Source organism: Phalacrocorax aristotelis, chromosome 5 (assembly GCF_949628215.1).
Source record: "Phalacrocorax aristotelis chromosome 5, bGulAri2.1, whole genome shotgun sequence".
Lineage (NCBI taxonomy): Eukaryota > Metazoa > Chordata > Aves > Suliformes > Phalacrocoracidae > Phalacrocorax > Phalacrocorax aristotelis.
The window spans coordinates 3,046,752-3,067,675 of record NC_134280.1 but is presented as its reverse complement, the minus strand read 5'-3'; the positions used below and the strand labels follow the sequence as shown (position 1 = coordinate 3,067,675).

Genomic DNA, 20,924 nt, shown 5'->3' with positions numbered 1-20,924 from the left:
TCTTCCTCAGCTATGATTTTTAGGATGTGCTTGTTTTCTGAAAACCAGGAAAGGAGTTTCCTTAAGTGTTTGCTTAAAACTACTGGAGAGAAAACCAGCAAAGATAGAAACTGCTTAAAAGCAGTGAAAGCTGTGAATCCTTTTGTTATAAATGGATTCAATGCTCAAAGAACACAACAAACAAATTAGCTTGACCTCTCCTTTCCGTAAAGCTCTTTGCAAGCGTCTAACACAATGTATGTTGTCTTCAACCACTTGTTATCCAGCACGGATGCACTCTTGCATTTCAGATGCATGTGTTTGTGCGGGCCTATTTAACGCTAGCTCCCCTTTCTTTTCTGTAGTAACAGGGGGTATCACGGAGGAACAATTTCAGACACATCAACAGCAGTTAGTTCAAATGCAGAGGCAACAACTTGCTCAGCTTCAGCAGAAACAGCAATCTCAGCATTCCTCGCAACAGACACATCCAAAAGCACAGGTAACACACCCAAAATGTTGTCAGATGCTGATGTCTTCCGTTTTGCTTACAGTGATTTTTTTTCACCTGTCTTACAACATAATTCAACACCTCAGTAAATACGTTAAATTTTCGATCGAATGTAGGATGGGTTTTGGTCAAGATGCTTTTCCAGTTTGCTGTGTAGTGCCCGGAAGGCAACTTGTGCTGTAGCCAGTACAGATAGCTGGCTTCCATTTTTCTATTTGGAATGGGGTAATATTTCAGGTTTCAATATCAAAACCTGTTGTGTTCTTTTTTTAATACTACATATCGTGGCTGCATTTTAAAAGTTGAGTAAGAGACTTCATATTTTCATGTGTTAGCAGTGTCCACAGACTCAGTCATTGTAGAAATCACCAGTGCTCTGTCACGTCTCACTGTTCGCACTGGGTTTTATCCTCCTTTGTGCTCCACAGAGATTTCCTTACTAAAACTCCTTTATGAGGTAATGTATTCTGTTATGAACAGATGTTCAGTGAGTATTAAAATTGGTAGCTTCTGAGAGGAAATGGGTAGTTTTGCACACTTAATTTGATTCCTTCCCCCTCCCTATCCCCAGTGTTGCTACTTCTCTCTAAAAGAATCACATTTTTCCTCTGTAACGCCTTGCAAGGGAAGATGATCTGGTTTTCTGTCAAGCTTAATTTTCTGTTAGTTTCTTACCAGGAAAATATAAAAGCTGTTGCTTTTGTCTGTTACTAGGAAAACTTATTTTACTTTGAGCATATTGTATCTGATTGCCAGTGCTGTTTGTCCCTGCCCCTCGGTGTTTTCTGCTTTGATTAACGAGGGGTTCTGCGGTGACAGTAACTGATTGCATTTTTTGTAAGTGTAAAGACACAATACCAGAATATTTAAACTAAAGGAATGGATTTCTGATTTTTAAGACATTCTGAATGTCTATGGAAAGTCATTCTCTTAATTAATAGAAATTGAAATTGCAGAATGATACATTCAGCCATTTCGGGGTGTCTTTCCAGTACTTACCAGTCTTTCAGAGAAACTGGACTAACAGAAGATGTGTACTTCCAGAACACGGAGGGCACTTGCGCCGTGGTACAAATTACTTCGTGAGGATGAACGTACCATAAATACTGAAAGTTATTTAGACTTGCAGTTGCAGTGTACTTGCTGCCTGGAGACAGAAGAGAGAAGCAAGTTCAAGGCATAGTCCTCTTCTTAGAGGAAACTTCTCAAACGCATAAAATCACAGAATAGTTTGGGTTGGGAGAGACCTTGAAGACCATCTAGTCCCACCCCCTGCCATGGGCAGGGACACCTTCCACAAGCTCAGGCTGCTCAGAGCCCCATCCAACCTGGCCTTGAACACTGCCAGGGATGGGGCGCCCACAGCTTCTCTGGGCAACCTGTTCCAGGGCCTCACCACCCTCACAGTGAAGAATTTCTTCCTAATATCTAATTTAAATCTACCCTCTCTCAGTTTAAAACTGTTATCCCTCGTCCTATTGCTATACTCCCTGATAGAGGGTCCCTCCCCATCTTTCCTGCGGGCCCCAGGAACGTAAAGGCATACTGGAAGGCCGTTGTAAGGTCTCCCTGGAGCCTTGCCTTCTCTAGGCTAAGCAGCACATCGTCAAAGGGATCCGTTTTGCCAAGAACCACGTTTGCCATTGGCTGAATGGGGCAGGACTTACTCGACGCTCATTTGGACACTAATTTTCAGCTCTTCATTGGACTTGTGATATGGAAATATTTAATGTTACTGTGCATTAGATCACATTTAGAAGATGTATTCATTTATTTATTTGCTGGTAATTGTGCATTACAGCAATCCTAACATGGCATTTCATTTTGTGCTTGGGTAATTATAAAGAAGAAATCTTTTTTTTTAATTCCCACAGGGCTCCAGCACCTCTGACTGTATGTCAAAAACACTCGATTCAGCCAGCGCCCACTTTGCTGCGTCTGCAGTGGTTAGTGCACCTGCCCCGAGTCGCAGTGAGGTAACGAAGGAGCAAAACACCAGCCACAACAATATTAATGGTGTTGTCCAGCCTTCAGGTGATGATTTCTTAAAACTCCTGGTCTAATGTGAGCTGAGAATGGCAACTGATCTTATTTCTGATTTCTAAAATACTGTTTAATTAAAAAAAAAAAAGTCAAATATATTAATTGTGATAGTTTTAAATATTGCTCTTCAAAATACTTTTGGGCAATGACGTGCAGGTTAGTATGATCATAAAACTACCAAATGCTTTTTTACGTTGTGAAGGGCATTTTTTCTGTTTTCTTTTGTAGGCTTTTATCTTTTATGCTTTTGATCATAACAGATTAGAAAGTGACAGCATTTTAAAAACAGTGTGAATGTGTAATCAAAAGAAATGACTTGCTTAAAACGTGAAGTACTTTGAGAAGGCAATAGAAAAGTTGCTACATCATTTGGTCATTCTTTCACTTGCATATTCAGACAAAACAAACTCATCAACTACTTCTAGCAATTCTTTTGGCATTACTGTAAGCTTCAGATTTTGCTGCGTGTGGGATTCCTCCCAAATTCGGGCGAAGGCGTAGACGTGGGCATTCGCTACCTCCCCCTGCCCCTCCTCTGGCCCCGCTGCTGGAAGGCAGGGCTGGTGCAGTAGCCACGTTGCCAAAGACACAAATGTTGTTTGGCGTTTGCTATAATAGATAAAAGGCTTTTAGACTAATTTGTTGTTTTAACAGCTAATGGTGTGATTAGTTTTATAGACCTTCTGCCAGGCTGCATTAATGATAATATGAAATGAATGGAGGGGAGGAAAAAAACCCGCAACTGAATAAAATCAATATACTGGAACAGTTCCAGGAAAGAAAAAGACACCTAAGTATAATTCTCTAAGGTCTTACCAGAGAGGGAAATGTTTTGAGGGGTGTAAGATGAGGCATGTGGTAAGGTGCCGTGCCAATACACGGTACACGGCTTTACAACTGATGAAAACCGTTGCAAATATTAGCATAAAAACTACACTTCTGTTAGAGTTCCAAAGCTGGAAGTGGCAAAGACGTGACAGAACTATTCCTGTGTAGGATAAGAAGATCTGTAAATTAGGAAATGTTAGCTGAAAGCAGATTTTTCTTCCCCGCCCGCCCCCCCCCCGAAATAAGAATCTAGGGGATAAAGTATCTAGTTCCCCTGTGATCAGAATCAGACCAGTGAATAGCTAGGGTACCGCGATGAAATCCGAGACCCTCTGGTTTGAACATACACTGTGAAACCTGAGGTTTCTCGTGACTCAGGAGTGCAAATGGAGCACTGCAGCGTAACCTGAAAGTAGTTTTCTACTTTACCTAGTCTTAGACCCCTAGTTTTGCTGCCCTGAGGGAGACCAGTCCCCAGAACCTCTTTATGTTGCCAGCAGAACAAGGTACGAGCTGAGGAGGTGATGCAAAGCATCAGAATTTGGCGTCATGTCGCTCTCTGAGGTTGCCTGGCTAAGGTGTTTCCCGTTCAATTTACTTTTATGGGGAATGTTGCCCCTTTAAGGCACCGAAACTGAGGCGTACGAGGTTGGGAAATGTTTAAGTTCTTTGTAGGTACTGTAGTACCTTCTTTTACTTTCTGATGTTCTTGTAAATGGGAAGAAAAAAAAAGATAAGTATTTCTAACATTTCACATTTTTGTGAATCATTAAAAAAAGAGATTTTTGCACAATTCCAGTGACACGCATACTTAAAGCATTACCCTTGAGGTTAATCTATGGCTTTGAATCTAAGGAGTGGCATATTTTTAATTAACAACATTTGTTTTTGTAACAGGAACCTCTAGAACTTTGTACTCCACCAACATGGCTTTATCATCCAGCCCAGGGATTTCAACTGTACAGCTTGTAAGGACAGTTGGCCACACCACCACAAACCACTTAATTCCAGCATTGTGCACAAGCAGCCCTCAAACGCTTCCCATGAACAATTCTTGCCTGACGAATGCAGTGCACCTCAACAACGTCAGTGTTGTTTCTCCAGTCAATGTGCATATCAATACAAGGACTTCAGCACCATCGCCAACAGCCTTAAAACTCGCCACAGTTGCTGCCAGTATGGACAGAGTGCCAAAGGTAACTCCTAGCAGTGCCATCAGCAGTATAGCAAGGTAAGCGTCGAGCAGGCTGGAGCGGTTTTGAGTTTGTGCTGTGAGTGCTGCCATAAAGTGCTAAATTGAATTGTTTCCGTCTCTAATAAGAGACTTCTCACTATAGCTTCAACCTTGGAAAACATGCAGCTGCTGGTGTCTTCGGCGTGGCCGTGCCAAACCACGAGGCCTGATTTTTTTGCAGATTAACCCCCAAATAATTGCACTGGCTTTAGGCACTGGTAATTTTGGTAAACTTCTGGTGTGTTTAAAATGGCTTAGCTTTAACCATTTTCATTTGTCCCTTCTCATGCGGCGCTTTCGGGCAGGTTCTATCAAACTCTCCACATGTTCTCTCCGTAACTTAGTGTATTCATGTCATGAGATGAGGCGGGCACATACCTGTTATATATATAGGTACATGCGTTACATATTTATGTAAAATGAAACCAGATCGGTGCCAGCCTATCTGGTGTATACAGGCAGGTATTTATTCTCACTGAAAAGCAACACTGTTATTTCAGGACAATTAGAAGATGTTTCACAGGAGCAGCAGGAGCTTGCAGTTGGCTAAGTTTTCTGAAAATGACAATATTTGGGCTCTGGTTTAAATCTCTGCTGGATTGTATAAAGCTTAAAAAAATCAATCACATTTGTTTATGAATTAGAAAAGTAAAAATTGGATAGTAGTAAATGTGCCTTACTAATTATTTCGTGATGCTTCTGGAGAGGTTAAAAAGAGCTTTTTGCCATCTCAAATTGCAGGTATTGTTTGGCCACTGCATTGATTGTGGAAAAAGTATTTCTGAATTAGCAGTCGTGCCTTAAAGCATACCTTTATATCATTAATGCATGCGGTTCTTTTTTCCTTCAAGTCAGAGGGGTGTCACAAGTCATGTCGGCAACCGCCTTAGAAAGTGCCACCTTAGCTGAAGAGATCTCAGGCTTCTCTAGAGAGAATTATAATAAATTTGAAACAAAAGTTAAGATTTCTGGTGCAAGAGCTGAAGCGGAATTGAGGTGGAGGGGGGGAAATCGTGTTAGAACGATGCTTTGCTCACTAACAGAGTGATGTGCTATTGGTACCGAGTCATCGTGGTGAATAGAATCATAGGATGGTTTGGGTTGGAAGGGACCTTTAAAGGTCATCTAGTCCAACCCCCAAACATATTATGCTTAATGAGTGCTTTCCATCACCATTTAAATCTATTAAAAGAAAGAAAAAGTCTCTTTTTCTTACAAGAGGCCTTTGCTTATTGTTTTGTTAGGACTTTTTTTCCTGACCATCTTGAAGGGTTCACCACCACTTCATTATTTCAGTGTAACAAGAATACTCACCATTTCTTGCCTTGGCTCCTTCAGGAGGCTCCTGCGTAACTCTTAGCCATAATTTAGGCTGGTAATTTACAGTGAAATGCAGTAATTTGTAGAAGGGACTGTGGAGTAAAAGCGGTTCTTAAACGCCGGCATTTAGTTTTAAATAATCTGTTTCTAGTGTATGTGTTAAGGTTTCTCCAGGCAACCACTGCGTAAAAGCACACAGCGCGTGAAAGGCGTTACTGAAACGGCGTAAGGAAACGCTCCTGCTCTGCCTGTAACTATTGACTCTTCCTTTTCTTGCAGAGAGAACCATGAACCAGAACGACTGGGTTTGAACGGCATAGCAGAGACAACAGTAGCAATGGAAGTGACATAACCTCAAACCGGCGTCTCGACCCGTGCTCGTGGTGTAGTCACTTATATTCCAACTGAATGCAAAATACAGCGCTCTGTGGATCACAGAGAACTAAAATGGACCTAAATGGACTATCATTATATCGTGTATTAAGTCGATATATAATGTAAATTTTGTAAAAATTGGGAAAATCACTACCTTGTAAAATAGTTTTATTTGTATCATCAATATTATTTCTGTTACTTGAATAGTAGATATTCATCATCATGCTTTTGCACTTGAATTTGCAACTGAATGGATTAAAAAAATAATTCTTTAATGGGATCATGAGCATGAAATGGGATCCTGCATCACTTGTTTTAACTATTTATTTTGCCATGTTTACATTTTGTATCTTGTACAAATAAATCCAACTTTGTGTCTAAAAAAAAAAAGTTAAAGATTCATAGTTAGGAAACAAAATTCTTGTAATTTTTTTCTAAAGGAAATGTAAAGTTTTCACTTGGTTCATTTTGTTTCACAATTTGACTAGATGGACTTTTTGGTAAATACTTTAGTGGCATTTCACTGTCAAATATGAAGTTCAAGGCAAAATAGTATTTTCTATTACTGTGCAGGGGAAAGGGATGGATCGATACATGCAAATTTAATGTAGTAACTCACTTTTCCATATATTTTGAATGTATATTTCTATTTATAATACCAGTTTATAAAAAATAATTACACAGGAAAAAAAAAACCTGACTAGGAAAATTATGCATCTAGCACATCTAAAACTGTGCAGATATGAGAAAATTTTCAACTGATTACATTTTATCTGAAGACTGCATATTTTAACCGGCTTTAAAACTGTAACACACCACATAAAGGATATTTTACCAGGTATGTATTGCATTATATATCATTGCAATAATTAATTATTGGATGTCTAGCTATCGAGCCATCCCAGGTGGTGGGGGGGAGGGAGGGTTGTGGCAAGATTGTCTTTTCAATTTTGGAGAGTTTTCCTGTGGCTACAAGGCAAGTAACGGGTTGGAAAAAGTCTGACTGTAAGCGTTGGACACCTTCGTAGTGTAGTGTTTTAGTGACTTTTTTTATACGGTTCTTGTAAATTAGATACGTGTAGTGGTGTTTCAGAATGTTTGTTTATGCACTAGTTCAGACAACTTTCCCTGTTACTTGTTCTTGATAAGTGAAAACTGCAGGGAAATAAAAATACATATCAAAACATGGCCATGTTGCATATGTGTTTATTTCACAGTGTGCAGGCAATGGAACCACAGGTTGGAAGGGACCTCAGAGATCATCTAGCCCAACCTTTAAGGGCAAACTTTAGAGGATATTGGCAGTCTTTCGATGATTTTGACCCCAGCATACGCACTTTTTCCCAAAAGATGTCGGTTTATGTGATTGTTTCCTGCGCTTACAGTATGCGGCCGGGGCGGGATGGGCCCCGTAGCTGGGGCCTGAGACCTAGGAGTAAATCAGGACGAGACACTTCCTTGTTCTGCCAAAGGAACTTCGGGTAGGAGCGTTTGAATTTTCTGCTGTTTTGGTTCTCCACCTGTAATTTGGATAATGTTTCTGTATTTCTTATAAATCACAGAAACCTTGAGGCCGGAAGGAACCTCAGGGTGTTGTCTAGTCCAGCACTCCCCACACCCCGAAAAAGTCAAGATATGATTTGCCTAGATGTCATGCAGTCCGCCTACTTTTCCTCTTAGCTTTTTTTATATAGAGTGAGTGAGTTATTTTTAATCTAAGTTGTGTTTAAACATGTTGTGCCTTACGTTCTGTAAGTTGAAAGTTCTGGCAGTTGCAGAGTTTTAAATACTGAGAGCTCGTCAGAAACTCGGATGTCTAAAGTTAGCTGTTTTCTGCTTGACTGATGCTTTATTTTCTGTTCAGTATGAAGCCCACAAGGAGAGATGACGATAGATTGTGAGAACAGTCAGAGGAAGCCATGACGCATCGCTGCCTTGGTCAGGCAAGGTGCGGTGGCAGGGTTGGGGGTGTCAGCACAAGGGGGGGCACCCGTGTAAATACGTGCTGCTTCATCGCTCCAGCCGCATCGTGCCTTTACTGGAGTCGTGGCTTCCCCATTAATCGTTCTTTACGTGTACGTGATCTTTTCACCGATGTCTCGGGTTTTCTGTAGAACTGGGGTCATTTCCAGGAATAACTATGGAGCCTGATGGATGAATGAATTTCTTCTTGAAAGCAGAATTGTTGCAAAACTGAGTCTGGAAGAGAAAAAAGAAGTTATTCCCCTTGATACAGAAAAATAACATCGCCTCTCTGACACATCCCCAAAACCCTTTTGAGGTTTAATGAAAACGTGAAGTCATTTATTCCATGGACTGGGAGTTGTACACTTCATAAATGACGAGCGCTGTAGTAGAGACTCTTCTCACTACAAACGGAGGTAGCTTCCATGGTAAATTGGACTGAAAATGACTCTAAGATCGCTGTGCATCTATGACTTGGTATAGTCTAATCCTCACCCAATTACTTAGAAGCTCCAGCTAAAGGTTTTTTAACTTTTAATAAGATTCTGGAAGAACGTGAGGTGGAAAAAAAGGATTTAATGAATGCCGTACGGTGAATGAGTTTCTTTTTAAAGGATTAGTGTTGACATAGCTTTAAAGTTATAATAGTCATCTTAAGAATTTCTAGCAATTAATTGTGTGCCTCAAGTGCAAGGAAAGAGTGGGAAATAATACTGTAGTCCATAGAAATCTTCAATTAAAAAGAGAAAAGGAAGGAAGTATTGTTAGAAAGCCTCCTTTCTCCTGAGCCTGGTACGCAGCAGGGAATAGCCATGACTGAGTCACGCTTGTGCGCTGTGTTGAAAGTGTGGAGGATATGACAGTCATCTTTTTTTTTTTTTTTTTTAATCCCCTTCTTGAACACCACACGTACCTGCAGTGTGATTTTTTTTGAAGAGTGATTTCCCTTTTATTGTGTGTCAGGCAATGTTGTTCAGGTAAGCCTTTCTGAATGTAGTTTATCTACAGCAATTTATATTGGCTCCAAATGTAACGTGCAGAGTTTTCCCTTAAATGTCAGATGCTAGAAAATTATGATTCTTTCTCTCATAAGGCTTGTCTAATTTTTTTAATCTGTAGAGTGACTGGAGTTTTGGTACATGTTTAATTGTAGGCATCTTGTTTCTGGTTCTGCTGTAGGGCTTTTCCTTCCCTTTCCAAACAACATCTAAATGATATCCTGTTCTATTTACAGAGCTGACCCTTTTCTTTAGTCCTCCGCAGCAGGCTGTTTGTGCGGGGTTTTGCCCCCTGCAAACAAGACGATGGTTACCGCAGCCCTTTTCAGTTCCCCTGAGGCTCTGCCTTTGCGACTCCTTTCCTTCCCTGACAGTCCGTTTTCCTCTTCAGAGAACGACAGAACTGTTTCCTGTTTCCATATTACCATAACTGTGACTTGGGAAGCAGAACCCTCAGACAAGGCAGCCCTCCAGGAGGCGACCGATTTATCCTGAAGTGGGCTCCTCGGCATTGTGCTCACAGGTAACCAGCCTTCCTCTCACTCCCCAGTTCTCTGCAGGAGCAACTGCCCAGGCCTCGAGAATAGGGCGTCCCGGTAGAAATTCCCATTTCCAGACAGGAAAGCTCTGAAGGCTACAGCAAACTAAACACTTGTTATACAGGACTGTCGTCTCAGCAGACTGCCCGGATTCGACTTCAGGGAAACGGTTTCAAATCTCGCTTCCCTATTTCTTCTGCTTTTAGGCTTTGCAATATTCAGACATTCTTAGAAGAATGGAGAATAACTGCCATAAATTAAAGCACGTCTTCACGGTTAACTGCTACTTGGCAAAGAAGAAAAAGGAAAGCCCCCTCTGTAAGAGGGAGGGGAAACGTTTCCTGCGTCACAGCAGACCCGGACAGTGTCAGTGGGGTTAGCTGTTCAGAGCCAAGCATTCATGTCTGAGAAAGGCACGCAGTGGGTGATTGTTACAGATACGCTGCTGCATTGCTCTAGCCTACCTAGCGGTAAAGCAGCCTTCCAGCTATCTGCAGAGTGCCTAAATGCATTTAATGGCAGCATTCCTCTTGGAGGCCAGCAGTAATGCGTGAGAATAGCATGTGTATTTGGGTAATTTTCTTTACGATGCTTTACATTCTCCTTCTAGAGATTTAAGTAAAGATGCGCCTCAGAGAGAGAGACAGAAAGTAACGCTGATTTCATTTCTATTTGCTAAGGAAGTCCGCTGGCTAAGAATGAGTTTGAGGCAGGCTGCAGTTCTTACTCGTACGTTACCCTGTCCTTTTAAGCACCTAGCTCAGCAAGCGCTGGCCTTGGGTGCCTTGTCGTGCCAGTGCATACAGAGCCTTCTAGGAGGAGCTGGGTATTAGTTGGATGTTATTTAGGTTGGATGTTAGGAGAAGGTCCTTCCCCCCGAGGGTGGTGGAGCCCTGGAACAAGCTCCCCAGGGAGGCATCACAGCACCAGCCTGGCGATGTTCCAGAAGCACTTGGACAAGGCCCTCAGAGACACGGTGTGAATTTGGGGTGTCCTGTGCAGGGACAGGAGTTGGGCTCGATGGTCCTTGTGGGTCCCTTCCAGCTCAGGACATCCTGTGATTCTGTGAGTGACTCCTGTTAACTGACGGAATGTATTTGCATCTTGCATCTTTGCTGACTCTGTGAGGGAAAAGCTGGGAACACCAGTGTCTTACGTGCAGTGCCTGGAGCTGGCCGGCGGGAGGGTCTCACTTGGCCCTAAATGGGTTTGATTGTGCGCCGTCCTGCTGCGGCAACGGTCGGTACCCAAAATGACACTCCCCAACATGAGAATGTTTGCTTCTGAAGTGCCTTTCTGTTATACAGGAGGAAACGGGAGTTTGAAGTTACATTCCCTGTTTTCTCAGCAACTTGTTTGTTTCTGAGTCACTTGGTGTATCTCAAAATGCAGAGTAATGGTTTTTTCTGCATGTGCTTTGGATTTTTAATGGTGTCATCTCAAAAAGTTAATGAAGAGTACCTGTGCTAGTTACATTTGGCCATGAATTTAACCCCATTTTATCACAGTCTATATTGTCACCCAGTAACTACCATTTAAAGAAGAATTAAAAAAAAGAAGTTGGAAGAGGATGTAAAACTGAAAACTAAAAGGGACTAACTGTGGAGCAACTGAACTGCTTCCTGGAACGGGGGCTATGCCCACTCCGCAGGGGCTCTGTTCACTCCTTCCTCTGAATATCAGCATCGACTTCCCATACACAGCAGTGTGGAAAGCGGCCGTCCCTGCACCGCCTGAGAGTGCTGTGCAGTGCAAGCCAGCGACCCTCGACGGCCTCAGGGTGAGCAGACGTGCAGGCACGGCGAGGCAGGATGGCCCAAAACTCCTGTGCAGAACCTGTGAGGTGTCTCGAGCCCCAACCGGTGTGCCAGGATTTCCCTTCCCCCGTACCCTGCCTACGCTGCCTTTTTTTCCCCCAAAGTTACAATTGTTTCTGTGACTTCAGAATGGGGAAATCAGTTTAGTCCAATCTGGCTTCAACCCATTATACGCTGATTTAACGCCAGGACAAATGTAATCACACAGGGAGGATAATGTAGAAAGATCAATTAGAGAGCAAGGGGCAAATGGCGGAGGGAGGCAATTAATTAAGGCCACACTAGATAGCGATAAAAGTTGTAACAGAACAGATACAGCACCCTAAATCCTTTTGTGAGCCAGGAGCATGCAACCACTTCCTTAGCATTCTGACAGGTAAAAAGAAAAGGCTCTGACTGGAGCACCCTACGTATTGTGTTCTGGCAAGACCTTACCTCCTCAGGAATGTCTGTAAACTTAAACCAACACCGTGCCTGCCAGCTGTTGAACTCTCCTAAGGAGAGCAGGAAGAAGCTAACGGGGCAGAGGATGATCAGCTGACCGAGGTGAGGCACAACTAACATTACACTTTCAAACTCGGACTGATTTTTGACGGGGATGCAAGGCCCCGCTTCAGCAAGTGGCGACATAGCCCTGTATGCCCTGACTTCACCCCCTGGGGACGGGCTGGTGGCAGCTGGCGGCGAGCTGATGGCAGCCTGGCACTCGCTTTCCCACCATCGCTGCTTAATGCTTCACCGACCCCTCCTGAATTAATGCGACTTCATTGAACCCTGCCCTGGGGATAAAGTGATGCTAAAAATAACATCGTCCCCCATCTTCCTGAGGATGATCTGACTAGACGAGTCATCCCGGTTTTAAATCAGCAGCTGTGTAAGTGACACCAGAAGATGGCATCATCTGCCTGCAGTGCTGGTTAACTCTTTCTGCATTTTCATGCATAAAGCTGGGGGGTTTGACAACGGACACGTTGCCCCTCACAGCAAAATTCAGTGTGGAGGCTTTGTGTTTCACGGCTCTGTATTTATTTTTTTTTTTTTTTTTTTAGTGGGGTCGGGGTTCTTCATTTGGTTGAGGTTTCTATGATTGCTTTATAGTTAAGGAAGAAAAAGCTCTTTTTTTTTTTTTCTTAAGTTATAATCCTTTTATATATCCTTTTATATATCCTTTTATAGAGTCACCCAAATGAATGAATTGTTTTGGGCACCCCGGTTCAGAAGGATAGGGAAGTGCTGGAGCAAGTCCAACGCAGAACTATGAAGACGATCAGGGGCTGGAGCATCTCCCTTGTGAGGAAAGGCTGAGAGACCTGGGTTTGTTCAGCCTGGAGAAGAGAAGCTGAGGGGGGATCTCATCAATACCTATAAGCATCTGAAGGGCGGGTGTCAGGAGGATGGGGCCGGGCTCTTTTCAGTGGTGCCCAACGCCAGGCCAAGGGGCCACGGGCACAAGCTGGAACGCGGGAAGTTCCACCTGAACATGAGGAAAAACCTTCTTTCATGTGCAGGTGCCAGAGCAGGGGCACAGGCTGCCCAGGGAGGCTGTGGGGTCCCTTCCCTGGAGACATTCACACCCCGCCTGGACGCGGCCCTGTGCCCCTGCTCTGGGGGTGCCTGCTCAAGCAGGGGTGGGATGGGGTGAGCTCCAGAGGGCCCTCCCAACCCCTGCATTCTGGGATTCTGAAAGTTGGAAAAGTATTTTGAGTATTGGATAATCAACTAAAATACTGTGCTGTTTCATACAAAGCAGTAGAAATCAATTTATTTTTAGCAATCCCATTTTTTGAGGTGGGATAACATGATATGTATGACAATGCATAACGTGAATAATTTATATGAAGATTGAGATTTATGTGTGTACTTACCACACTTACACACATACTTTAAGCATACATTGAAGTGTTTTGCAAACCAGAAACAATGGCTGCACTTAAACTCCCTGCCAACATGCCCAGATGTTTTCCGATGGAGTATCTTTTGCCTGGCGGTTCCCATATCCGACCTTTCTGTGGAAGCATGGGGAAGGAACCCCTGATCACTGAGCAGATCCTTACCCGTCTGACCAAGGGAAATGCTGCTTCTGGGATGATTGTCTTGGTCAACCAAGAGTGTCCATTATGCAGATCCTATACCTTTTGCTATTAAATTTTAACTTTGCCTGGACAAATGGTCTCATAGCCCAGCCTTTCTGAAAGGTAAAGATGTCTCCTTGCCTGAAGTGATGCGTGAGTATGCGGGTTAGATTGTTTCCATATCTCAGATCCTCCTAGCTGCCTTCTCAGCACTTTTTAGCTCATTTTGTTGCCTAAACTACAGTCTTTGGCTTCCTTTATTTATTTTTATTCCTGTTAAATGCTTTCTGTTCTGGCTTTGTAAACATTTTCCCTGACGCACTCCTAACAGCGTCTTCTGGTGCCTGTGGGACACCAAGGGACATTAACTACCCTCGACATTTGAAATTGCTTTTTGTCACGGGGATCCCAACCCTTTCGGTACCTCCTGGAAGAAATGCTTTCCCTGTAGACATATCTCAGCACAGATGACAGAAGCCTATCATCAGATTTCATCTCAATGGCCAGTGCTGAGACACCAGGATCAATGGAATCCACGTTAAAGCTGCTCTCCCTGCTGAGAAGTTAGGCCCCTGGCCAGTACCGGCGTCTGTTCATGGCACTGAATTGTTAAAGACAGCAGATATTCAATCTTGTTGTTCTTTTCCTCCTGAAGCTCGTTTCCAACACTAAAGGTCGTTCCTGGAGCCCAGAAGCAATGAAAGGAAATCATATTCTTTTGGCTGTGTGGATAGGAAATTAGGGTTTTTCTTCACTTCTGAAATGCCCAGGCATCCGTTCCCTCATTCCTGTGGGACCACCTCCCCATCAGCATCCGCTCTGCTGTTGTTCAGAACCCCTATCACATGCCCTCTCCTTGATTTTCCTGCAGCCTGAACAGCTTGGCTGTATTGGTGGCTCATCTACAGAGAAATGGCATCTCGCTGTTCCCATGTGGCCGCCCTCTTCACCCCCGCCTTCGAGGTGGAGATTTGTCATTCCCTTCAGATCTCAGACGTCCCAGGCTGCTTAGTGAACTGTCCCAGCTGAGGTTGGCTTAGCTTCAGAATTTTTTCAGGTACAGTCAGAACTCGCTGTCAAACCGTGTCTCATCTGCCACGGTGATTTAAACCATGGACTTTGTATCTAGCTGGAGAGCTTGCCCCGCAGTTGGAGGAAAATAAGATGATACCGAGGTTCACTTTCTTTTACTTTGTGGTACCAATAGCAAGAAAATTCTCTTGCGTTCTGGTGTACTGTAGCTCAACAAAGCCAAGCGGAGTATATCTGTAGTGGTATTTCTTCTAAGTATACTGTCTGAAAAAAACCATGGCTTCAGGAGTGAAAGATGAATAATGGTAATGCTTAAGATTACAGCAGCGGAGTATGGCTATTTTTCTGTATCTTGCTAGTTTGTGTTTTTAGGTGAAGCAGTTTCCCAATAAACTGTAAATCATACCTTCCACCAGGCATCCAGAACACACCGGAAGAAGCTCACAAGCTGAAGGAGGTTCTGATCACACCTGAATTGGGCTGAAAACTAATGTTCCTACTAGGCTGCTTAACTCTGTAATCTGGGAATAAGTAATAAAATTAGCAGTTTTGTGACAATAGGGTATTGTTTAGAATACAGACAACGCGGTATTGTTTGTGACAAAATTGCTAAGAACAGACGGCTTTTCAGTGCATTCTTCCTGATCACAGATTATACCTACTCTAATAGGAAAATCGAGGTTTGCCTATCTTCCTCCAAAATGAGCTCTTGATAATGGAGAAAAATAAGGATTAATTCATCGAAATGATTGTCTTTTATGACTAAGCCCCTACTTGTCATGACTTAAGAATTTGCTATTCAGGGTAAAAGCTTGAAACATAAGAGAAATAAAGGGCTAGATAATTGGTAATCCACGGGAATAAATCACATTATATAATAATGTCTTATCGCATCCTGCACATTGCTAACTCCCCCTGGTGTAATTGCTTTTAAGAAGGGGATGAGAGCCTTTGTAACTAGCCTGCTCTTCTCGCATCCACATCAGGTAATGGGGACAACCACTGTGGCCAGAAGGAAGGGAAATCTCTGTAGCAATGCCAAAGAACTGACCAATGTCACCTTAATTGTACGACTGAGGCTAATTTAAGGAAACTGGTGCTCTGATCTGCAGAGGAAACCAGTTTCAGAAGTTGCTTGGAGCTGGTAAAGTCCAGGGAACCTCTGCAACTTTCCAGAAGACATTAGCAGTTGTCACATTCGTCCTTAGGCAGACTAGCTTCTTGTAGGGAGAAAATGAGGGAGGAGGAGACTACAATGGTCTGAAACAGTCTAAGGTACCACATGTAATCTAGTGAAATGAACTGGCCTTGGCACAGGGTTGGGGCAGGAGGGTAAATTGAAGGTATTTTTAGCTGGTAAAAAAGAAATGTTGCCATGTTCCTTGTCAGAGAGTGAGGGAGGAGGACTTCAACCCTGAAGTGTAGGAGCCGGCTACAGACTTTGTCTTTCCCAGATGCTGATTCACTGACTGCTTCGTGGCAAACTTCTTGTAAATGTAACAAGGTCAAAGCGTCACCCAGAGACACTATGCTTTCTGCTTTTCCTCACAGAAAATACGGGTAATGCAATGAAGGGAAGCACTGGCACACACCATGTCATGGAACCATGACAGCATCCCAGCAGCAAGCGCCCTTTAACTTGGTTATGGATGGAGCTTGGGTAGGAGGTGAAGTGCAGGTTTCGAGTCCTTGCTCCTGACATCTTTTCCCTCAGAGAGCAGCTGCCTGTGGAGGCCTAATCTGCTTTAAAATGGAGCAGATGACGCCAGGTGGAAATGAAGTACCTGCTCCCCTCTTTGTGCCTTTTTGTTTTTTTTTTTTTTCTTTTTCTCCTGTCACCACGAGCATAAGCTTGGGACGGATAACCCTTAGTTAATTACTATAGATTAGCAAGGACGAAGAGCTATCCCGGGGGCTGTGGGGGGAGCTGGCGACGGGAGGGCGGCTCTGAGGCGGGGAAAACCCGCCCTACCTCCCGCCTTCCTTCGTGAGGCGAGGCGGTGGAGCGGCGCGGCTGAGGGGAGCCGTTGGGACCGTTAGGACGGTGGGATCCGTTGAGCAGCCCGGACTACGCCTCCCGTCAGGCCCCGGGGGTGCTGAGGGGCGAGGGCTGGGCGCCGCCCGCCCTTCCCGCCCCGCGCAGCCGCGCCTGGGCCGGGGGCGACGCGGGGCGTCTGCGGCACCTGCCCGGCGGAGCGCTGCCTCCCGCCCCGCCGCCCCGCCATGGCGGACCCCGCCGAGTGCAGCATCAAAGTGATGTGCCGGTTTCGACCCCTCAACGAAGCGGAGATCCTCCGGGGGGATAAATTCATCCCCAAATTCAAAGGCGAGGAGACGGTGGTCATCGGGGTGAGTGCGCTGCCATCCCTCTCCCGCCCGCGCCGCGCCGTGACGGGGCGAGCATCCCTCCCCGCGGCCATTGTTCCCGCTGCGGCGGAGCGCGGGAGGGGCGGTGGCGGTGGTGCTCCCCGCCGGGCCCCCTCCCACCCACCGGGTGAGGGGGTCTGGGGTGTCCCCCCGGGGGTCGCCGGCCGGGCCCGGGGAGGGCTGGGGACGCGGGGGCGGCCGCCGCTGCCGGCGCTGATGTCATGCCGGTGACTGGGCATGCTCGCCCGCCCGCCGCGCCCCTGCGGCAGCCGCCGGCGAGAAAGTTTTCCCGGTATGCGGTGGGATACCCTTGGCCGAGGCTGGGGGAGCCCCCCGCAGCATCCTCCCCCCATCCCGCAGCATCCATCCATCCCTCCACCTCCCGCAGCATCCATCCCTCCACCTCCCGCAGCATCCATCCCCCGCGGGCGCGGAGCTCTTGCGAGGCAAGACAAAGCCGAACCTGTCCCGAGACCCCGGGCCGCTTCCCGGGGCGAAGGGTATCCACTGTGCCCTGTCCCGCCTTGGGGCCGGTGGTGGCCGGGGAGGACGTGCTGGTGCTGGTGGGACCCTGCAGAACCACCTGAACATCGCTAGTTAAAATAACCCATGCGAGGTGAAGTATTTTCTCATCTTAAAAAATAAAAATGAGTTTAAATATCAAGTCGCTACACGCTTGCAGCACCACCGTACCCAAACTCTGCGTTTCCTCCCTTGCTTTGGAGGGGATAAGGCTGTTCACAGCAGCAAAGGCTTTAAATCGAACAAAGCGTGCATGTATCTGGGCCCTCCGTGGTTTGGGATGCGGCTCCTTCGCCCAGCGTTTAACGTGGCGCAGCGCGTTCGTCGGCCTTGCGCAGGAGTGTGCCTTGCTTTGCGTTCTGGGAGCTGGAGCTTTCCAAAGTGGGTTGGGGTTGTGCTCGGGAGTCTGCTGGTGCTGGTCTTGGTGGGTGCGAATAGACAGCCCCAGGCGCTTTAACTTGAGTTCTCCTTTTGGTTTGCTGTCTAACCCACCCATGTGGGTGCTTTGCTTTATATGTTGGTCTACTGTGGTTAAGCGGATAATCTGATCGGTACTATGCTGTGATAAAGGGATCTTAAAACTAGTTGTTGATACAGAGAGCAAGCAATTATTTGTATGATTTGTTAAGATTCTTATTAAAACCTTGAGTTGATTAGAAACTTTTTTCATGAAAGTTGCAAACAGTTGCAGAAAACAAAAGAAAGAAATGAGTCAATTCTGGACATAAATTGCCAACTTGTTTTTCATAAATGTTTTCTGTGTAGCCAAATTAATGTTTTTTATTTGAAGGTTAAAGTTGTGACACCCACAGCAATCTGTTAACAACAGAATAACCAAACTGGTTGTCGATCTCAGTCAGCCATGGAGAGCTGCCTTCAGTCCACAGATATTTGGAACGCAAGCAAACTGTAGCACAGGCATTTGGGTGTTTCAGAAACAAATGTCAGCAAATTCCCCTCCCCTCCCTTAAATAAATAAATCCTCGGACATATTAAAAGTAGATGAAAACACATCTACTGCAAATCCCTTAACAATGCCATCTTTTTAAGAGAAGTGGAACTTAGAATCCTTTTTTCCCACCAAAGTGAGCATGCAAGTATGTAATGCATCTTTGTCCATAAAGTATCTGTTGTCTGGGAAAACAGTAACTGTGATGCTTTGAAAAAGGTATTTATATCTTGCAGACAGGAGGTAGTTCCTTTAGTAAAGGTAAAAAGGAAAACTACCGGCAACTGTCAATTTCCTACCATGGAAGTTTAGAAAATAAAAAAGTTTGAGAGAAACAAGAAGAGTGCATGTGTTTATTTATATAAATGCATAAAAATATAAATATTTATTTTTATATGTATATTCAATTTGGCAGGATCATTTTGGGGGGGTTATTTGCTGTCTTGAAAATCTAGTCAGAAGCTTTGTGTATGCCTTTCCTTCCCCTTCACAGGGCAAAATATTGGTCTTTTTTAGGTGCACATTTTAGTCATCTTAACTAGTGCAATATGTCCTCAAATACAGCTTCTCTTTTTTTTTTTTTTTTTTTTCCCCCCAAGAGAAACCATCTGGCTGGGGTTCCGTGGGGATATTTGTAGTTTTGTAAGTGTAAATGAACATGAAAATCTTTTCATACTCTTTGCCTTCTGTATTTGCAGTACTGAGCTCCTTGAGCTTTGGTGTAACTTGATTTACAGTGGATGCCACTGCAGTAGGTTAGTAGAAGGTAGCACCATTTGTAGTTATTTACTCATTTTAGAGTGACTGCTTACCTCCAACAAATAATGCCTGGCAGGGAGAAGGAATCCTAATTCTGGTGGAAGGCCCTACTGGAGTAGGCTTCTGTCTAGAAAAGCAAGATTTTAGGCTCCAAAAGCTATTAGAAACACTGTGTAAAGCAAAAATAAACCAGAACCTCGGTTGTTTTTTTTTTTTTGTATGTTTTACTATAGCATTTGAAAAACACTGCAATGCAGCTTTTATTTTTGTTACATAAAATATTGGAAAGAAAGGGGTTCTATTAAAACTTAAAAAAAAACAAAGAAAACCCCCCTCCCCCCCAGGAATTCTGTCTTCATGTAAGAAAAATTAAAATAGAAATGATTTAAAGGAAATGCCTATTTTTTCTGACTAGTAAGTCTGAATAAATTTACTTCTCCATCCCAGCAAACAATTGTGGGGAAATGCTTTCTTTCTGAACCTCCCACCGTCACCTCCCATAATACTCCTCTAGTGCCTTGAGCAGATTTTCCAGCAAAAATTAAAGATCATGAGTTGATGAGATTTCTTGAAAACAAACAGCCATGAAGGAAGTTCAACAACTTAGGCTTGAGTTTCCCCAGGATATCTTTCACTCCACAAATAAAGCTGTATCTCTGCAATGCCTGTGGTTGTGTGATTCAGAGCTCTTTGTCAGGCAAGTCCTAGGGCAATGTCCTAAGTCCATTCAAACCAGTTAAACCCCTCCCTGAGAGCTGGGATTTCACTGAGTGTCTTATATTCTGGCCTCTTCCATCTGTCTTCACGCGCTTTGCATATGCAGCGCAGTAAAGTATGGAAAATTAAAATGTTTTACCTTAAAGTTTCCTTTGGTTAAAACAGAGAAAACCCATTGTATTTTGATAGTACTTTAAAGTTTAAGATATAAAAGCCTTTTAAACGTATCTCATCTTTAACCATGGCAGAAAAAGGTGACAGCGGTAAATCCATCACTTTCTTTTGTGGTTAGCTACCCAACAGTCTCAACAGACTGCAGTTTCATTTTGTTTCTGCTCCTCTGCAACCTCAAGGTGACTCTCGATTGATTGTGTTGGCTGACATGTCTAAAAATGTATTTTTCTAGCTGGCTTGCTTCTTATGGTCTTGTTGGAGGGTGTGGACCTGTTTGCTGACAGTCTTCTGGTGTGTGGTTTCCTTATGCTTCCCCTGGTTCCTCCGAGTGCCCATATTCCTGAGCATCTGCAAAGGAAGGATGCAGAGAGGCTCAGCACCTGGTGGGATGCTCTCCCTGAGGATACTTTCCTGGTTTATGTTGATGGGGAGAGCGCTTCCAGCCCTTTTCCCCATCCCCTGTTGTAAACAATAGAGACATTTAGTTGTGAAGGAGTATTTTCACCTCCTTTCTCTGTTAGGACTAGAGCAACCGCTTCCGTTGTAGTGCAAGACTGATCTGAAACTGATTTTCCAGGCAAATATCTCCCATGTAGGAAGGAGAACGTCTAAACCGAATCTCTCTAGCCAGCTTGGAAACCTCACGTTAGTATTACCAGAAAGAGGATAAAAGACTCTTCGTTCTGGTTGTCAGCTGCTTTTTGAGCTGCAATGTGAGGGCAT

At 44.3% G+C, this 20,924-nt stretch overlaps 3 protein-coding genes across 6 annotated transcripts in view; 2 read left to right on the top strand and 1 right to left on the bottom strand.

Moving 5' to 3' along the window:
- The window catches only part of EPC2 (enhancer of polycomb 2), a 49,641-nt gene extending 42,163 nt beyond the window's left edge, over positions 1-7,478 (top strand). The window contains exons 11-14 of the mRNA XM_075092763.1: positions 345-481; positions 2,365-2,524; positions 4,259-4,592; positions 6,195-7,478. Coding sequence (XP_074948864.1) covers positions 345-481; positions 2,365-2,524; positions 4,259-4,592; positions 6,195-6,267 — 704 coding nt within the window. The 3' untranslated portion in view covers positions 6,268-7,478. The remainder of the gene's footprint in view (positions 1-344; positions 482-2,364; positions 2,525-4,258; positions 4,593-6,194) is intronic.
- ORC4 (origin recognition complex subunit 4) overlaps positions 1-20,924 on the bottom strand; it is a 446,994-nt gene that overhangs the window by 240,242 nt on the left and 185,828 nt on the right. The gene's annotated exons all lie outside the window — the stretch shown is intronic.
- Positions 16,855-20,924, top strand: part of KIF5C (kinesin family member 5C) — an 88,600-nt gene continuing 84,530 nt past the window's right edge. For all 4 annotated transcript variants that reach the window (XM_075092758.1, XM_075092759.1, XM_075092760.1 and 1 more), the window contains exon 1: positions 16,855-17,062. In XM_075092758.1, the coding sequence (XP_074948859.1) occupies positions 16,937-17,062 (126 nt within the window). In that variant the 5' untranslated portion in view covers positions 16,855-16,936. The remainder of the gene's footprint in view (positions 17,063-20,924) is intronic.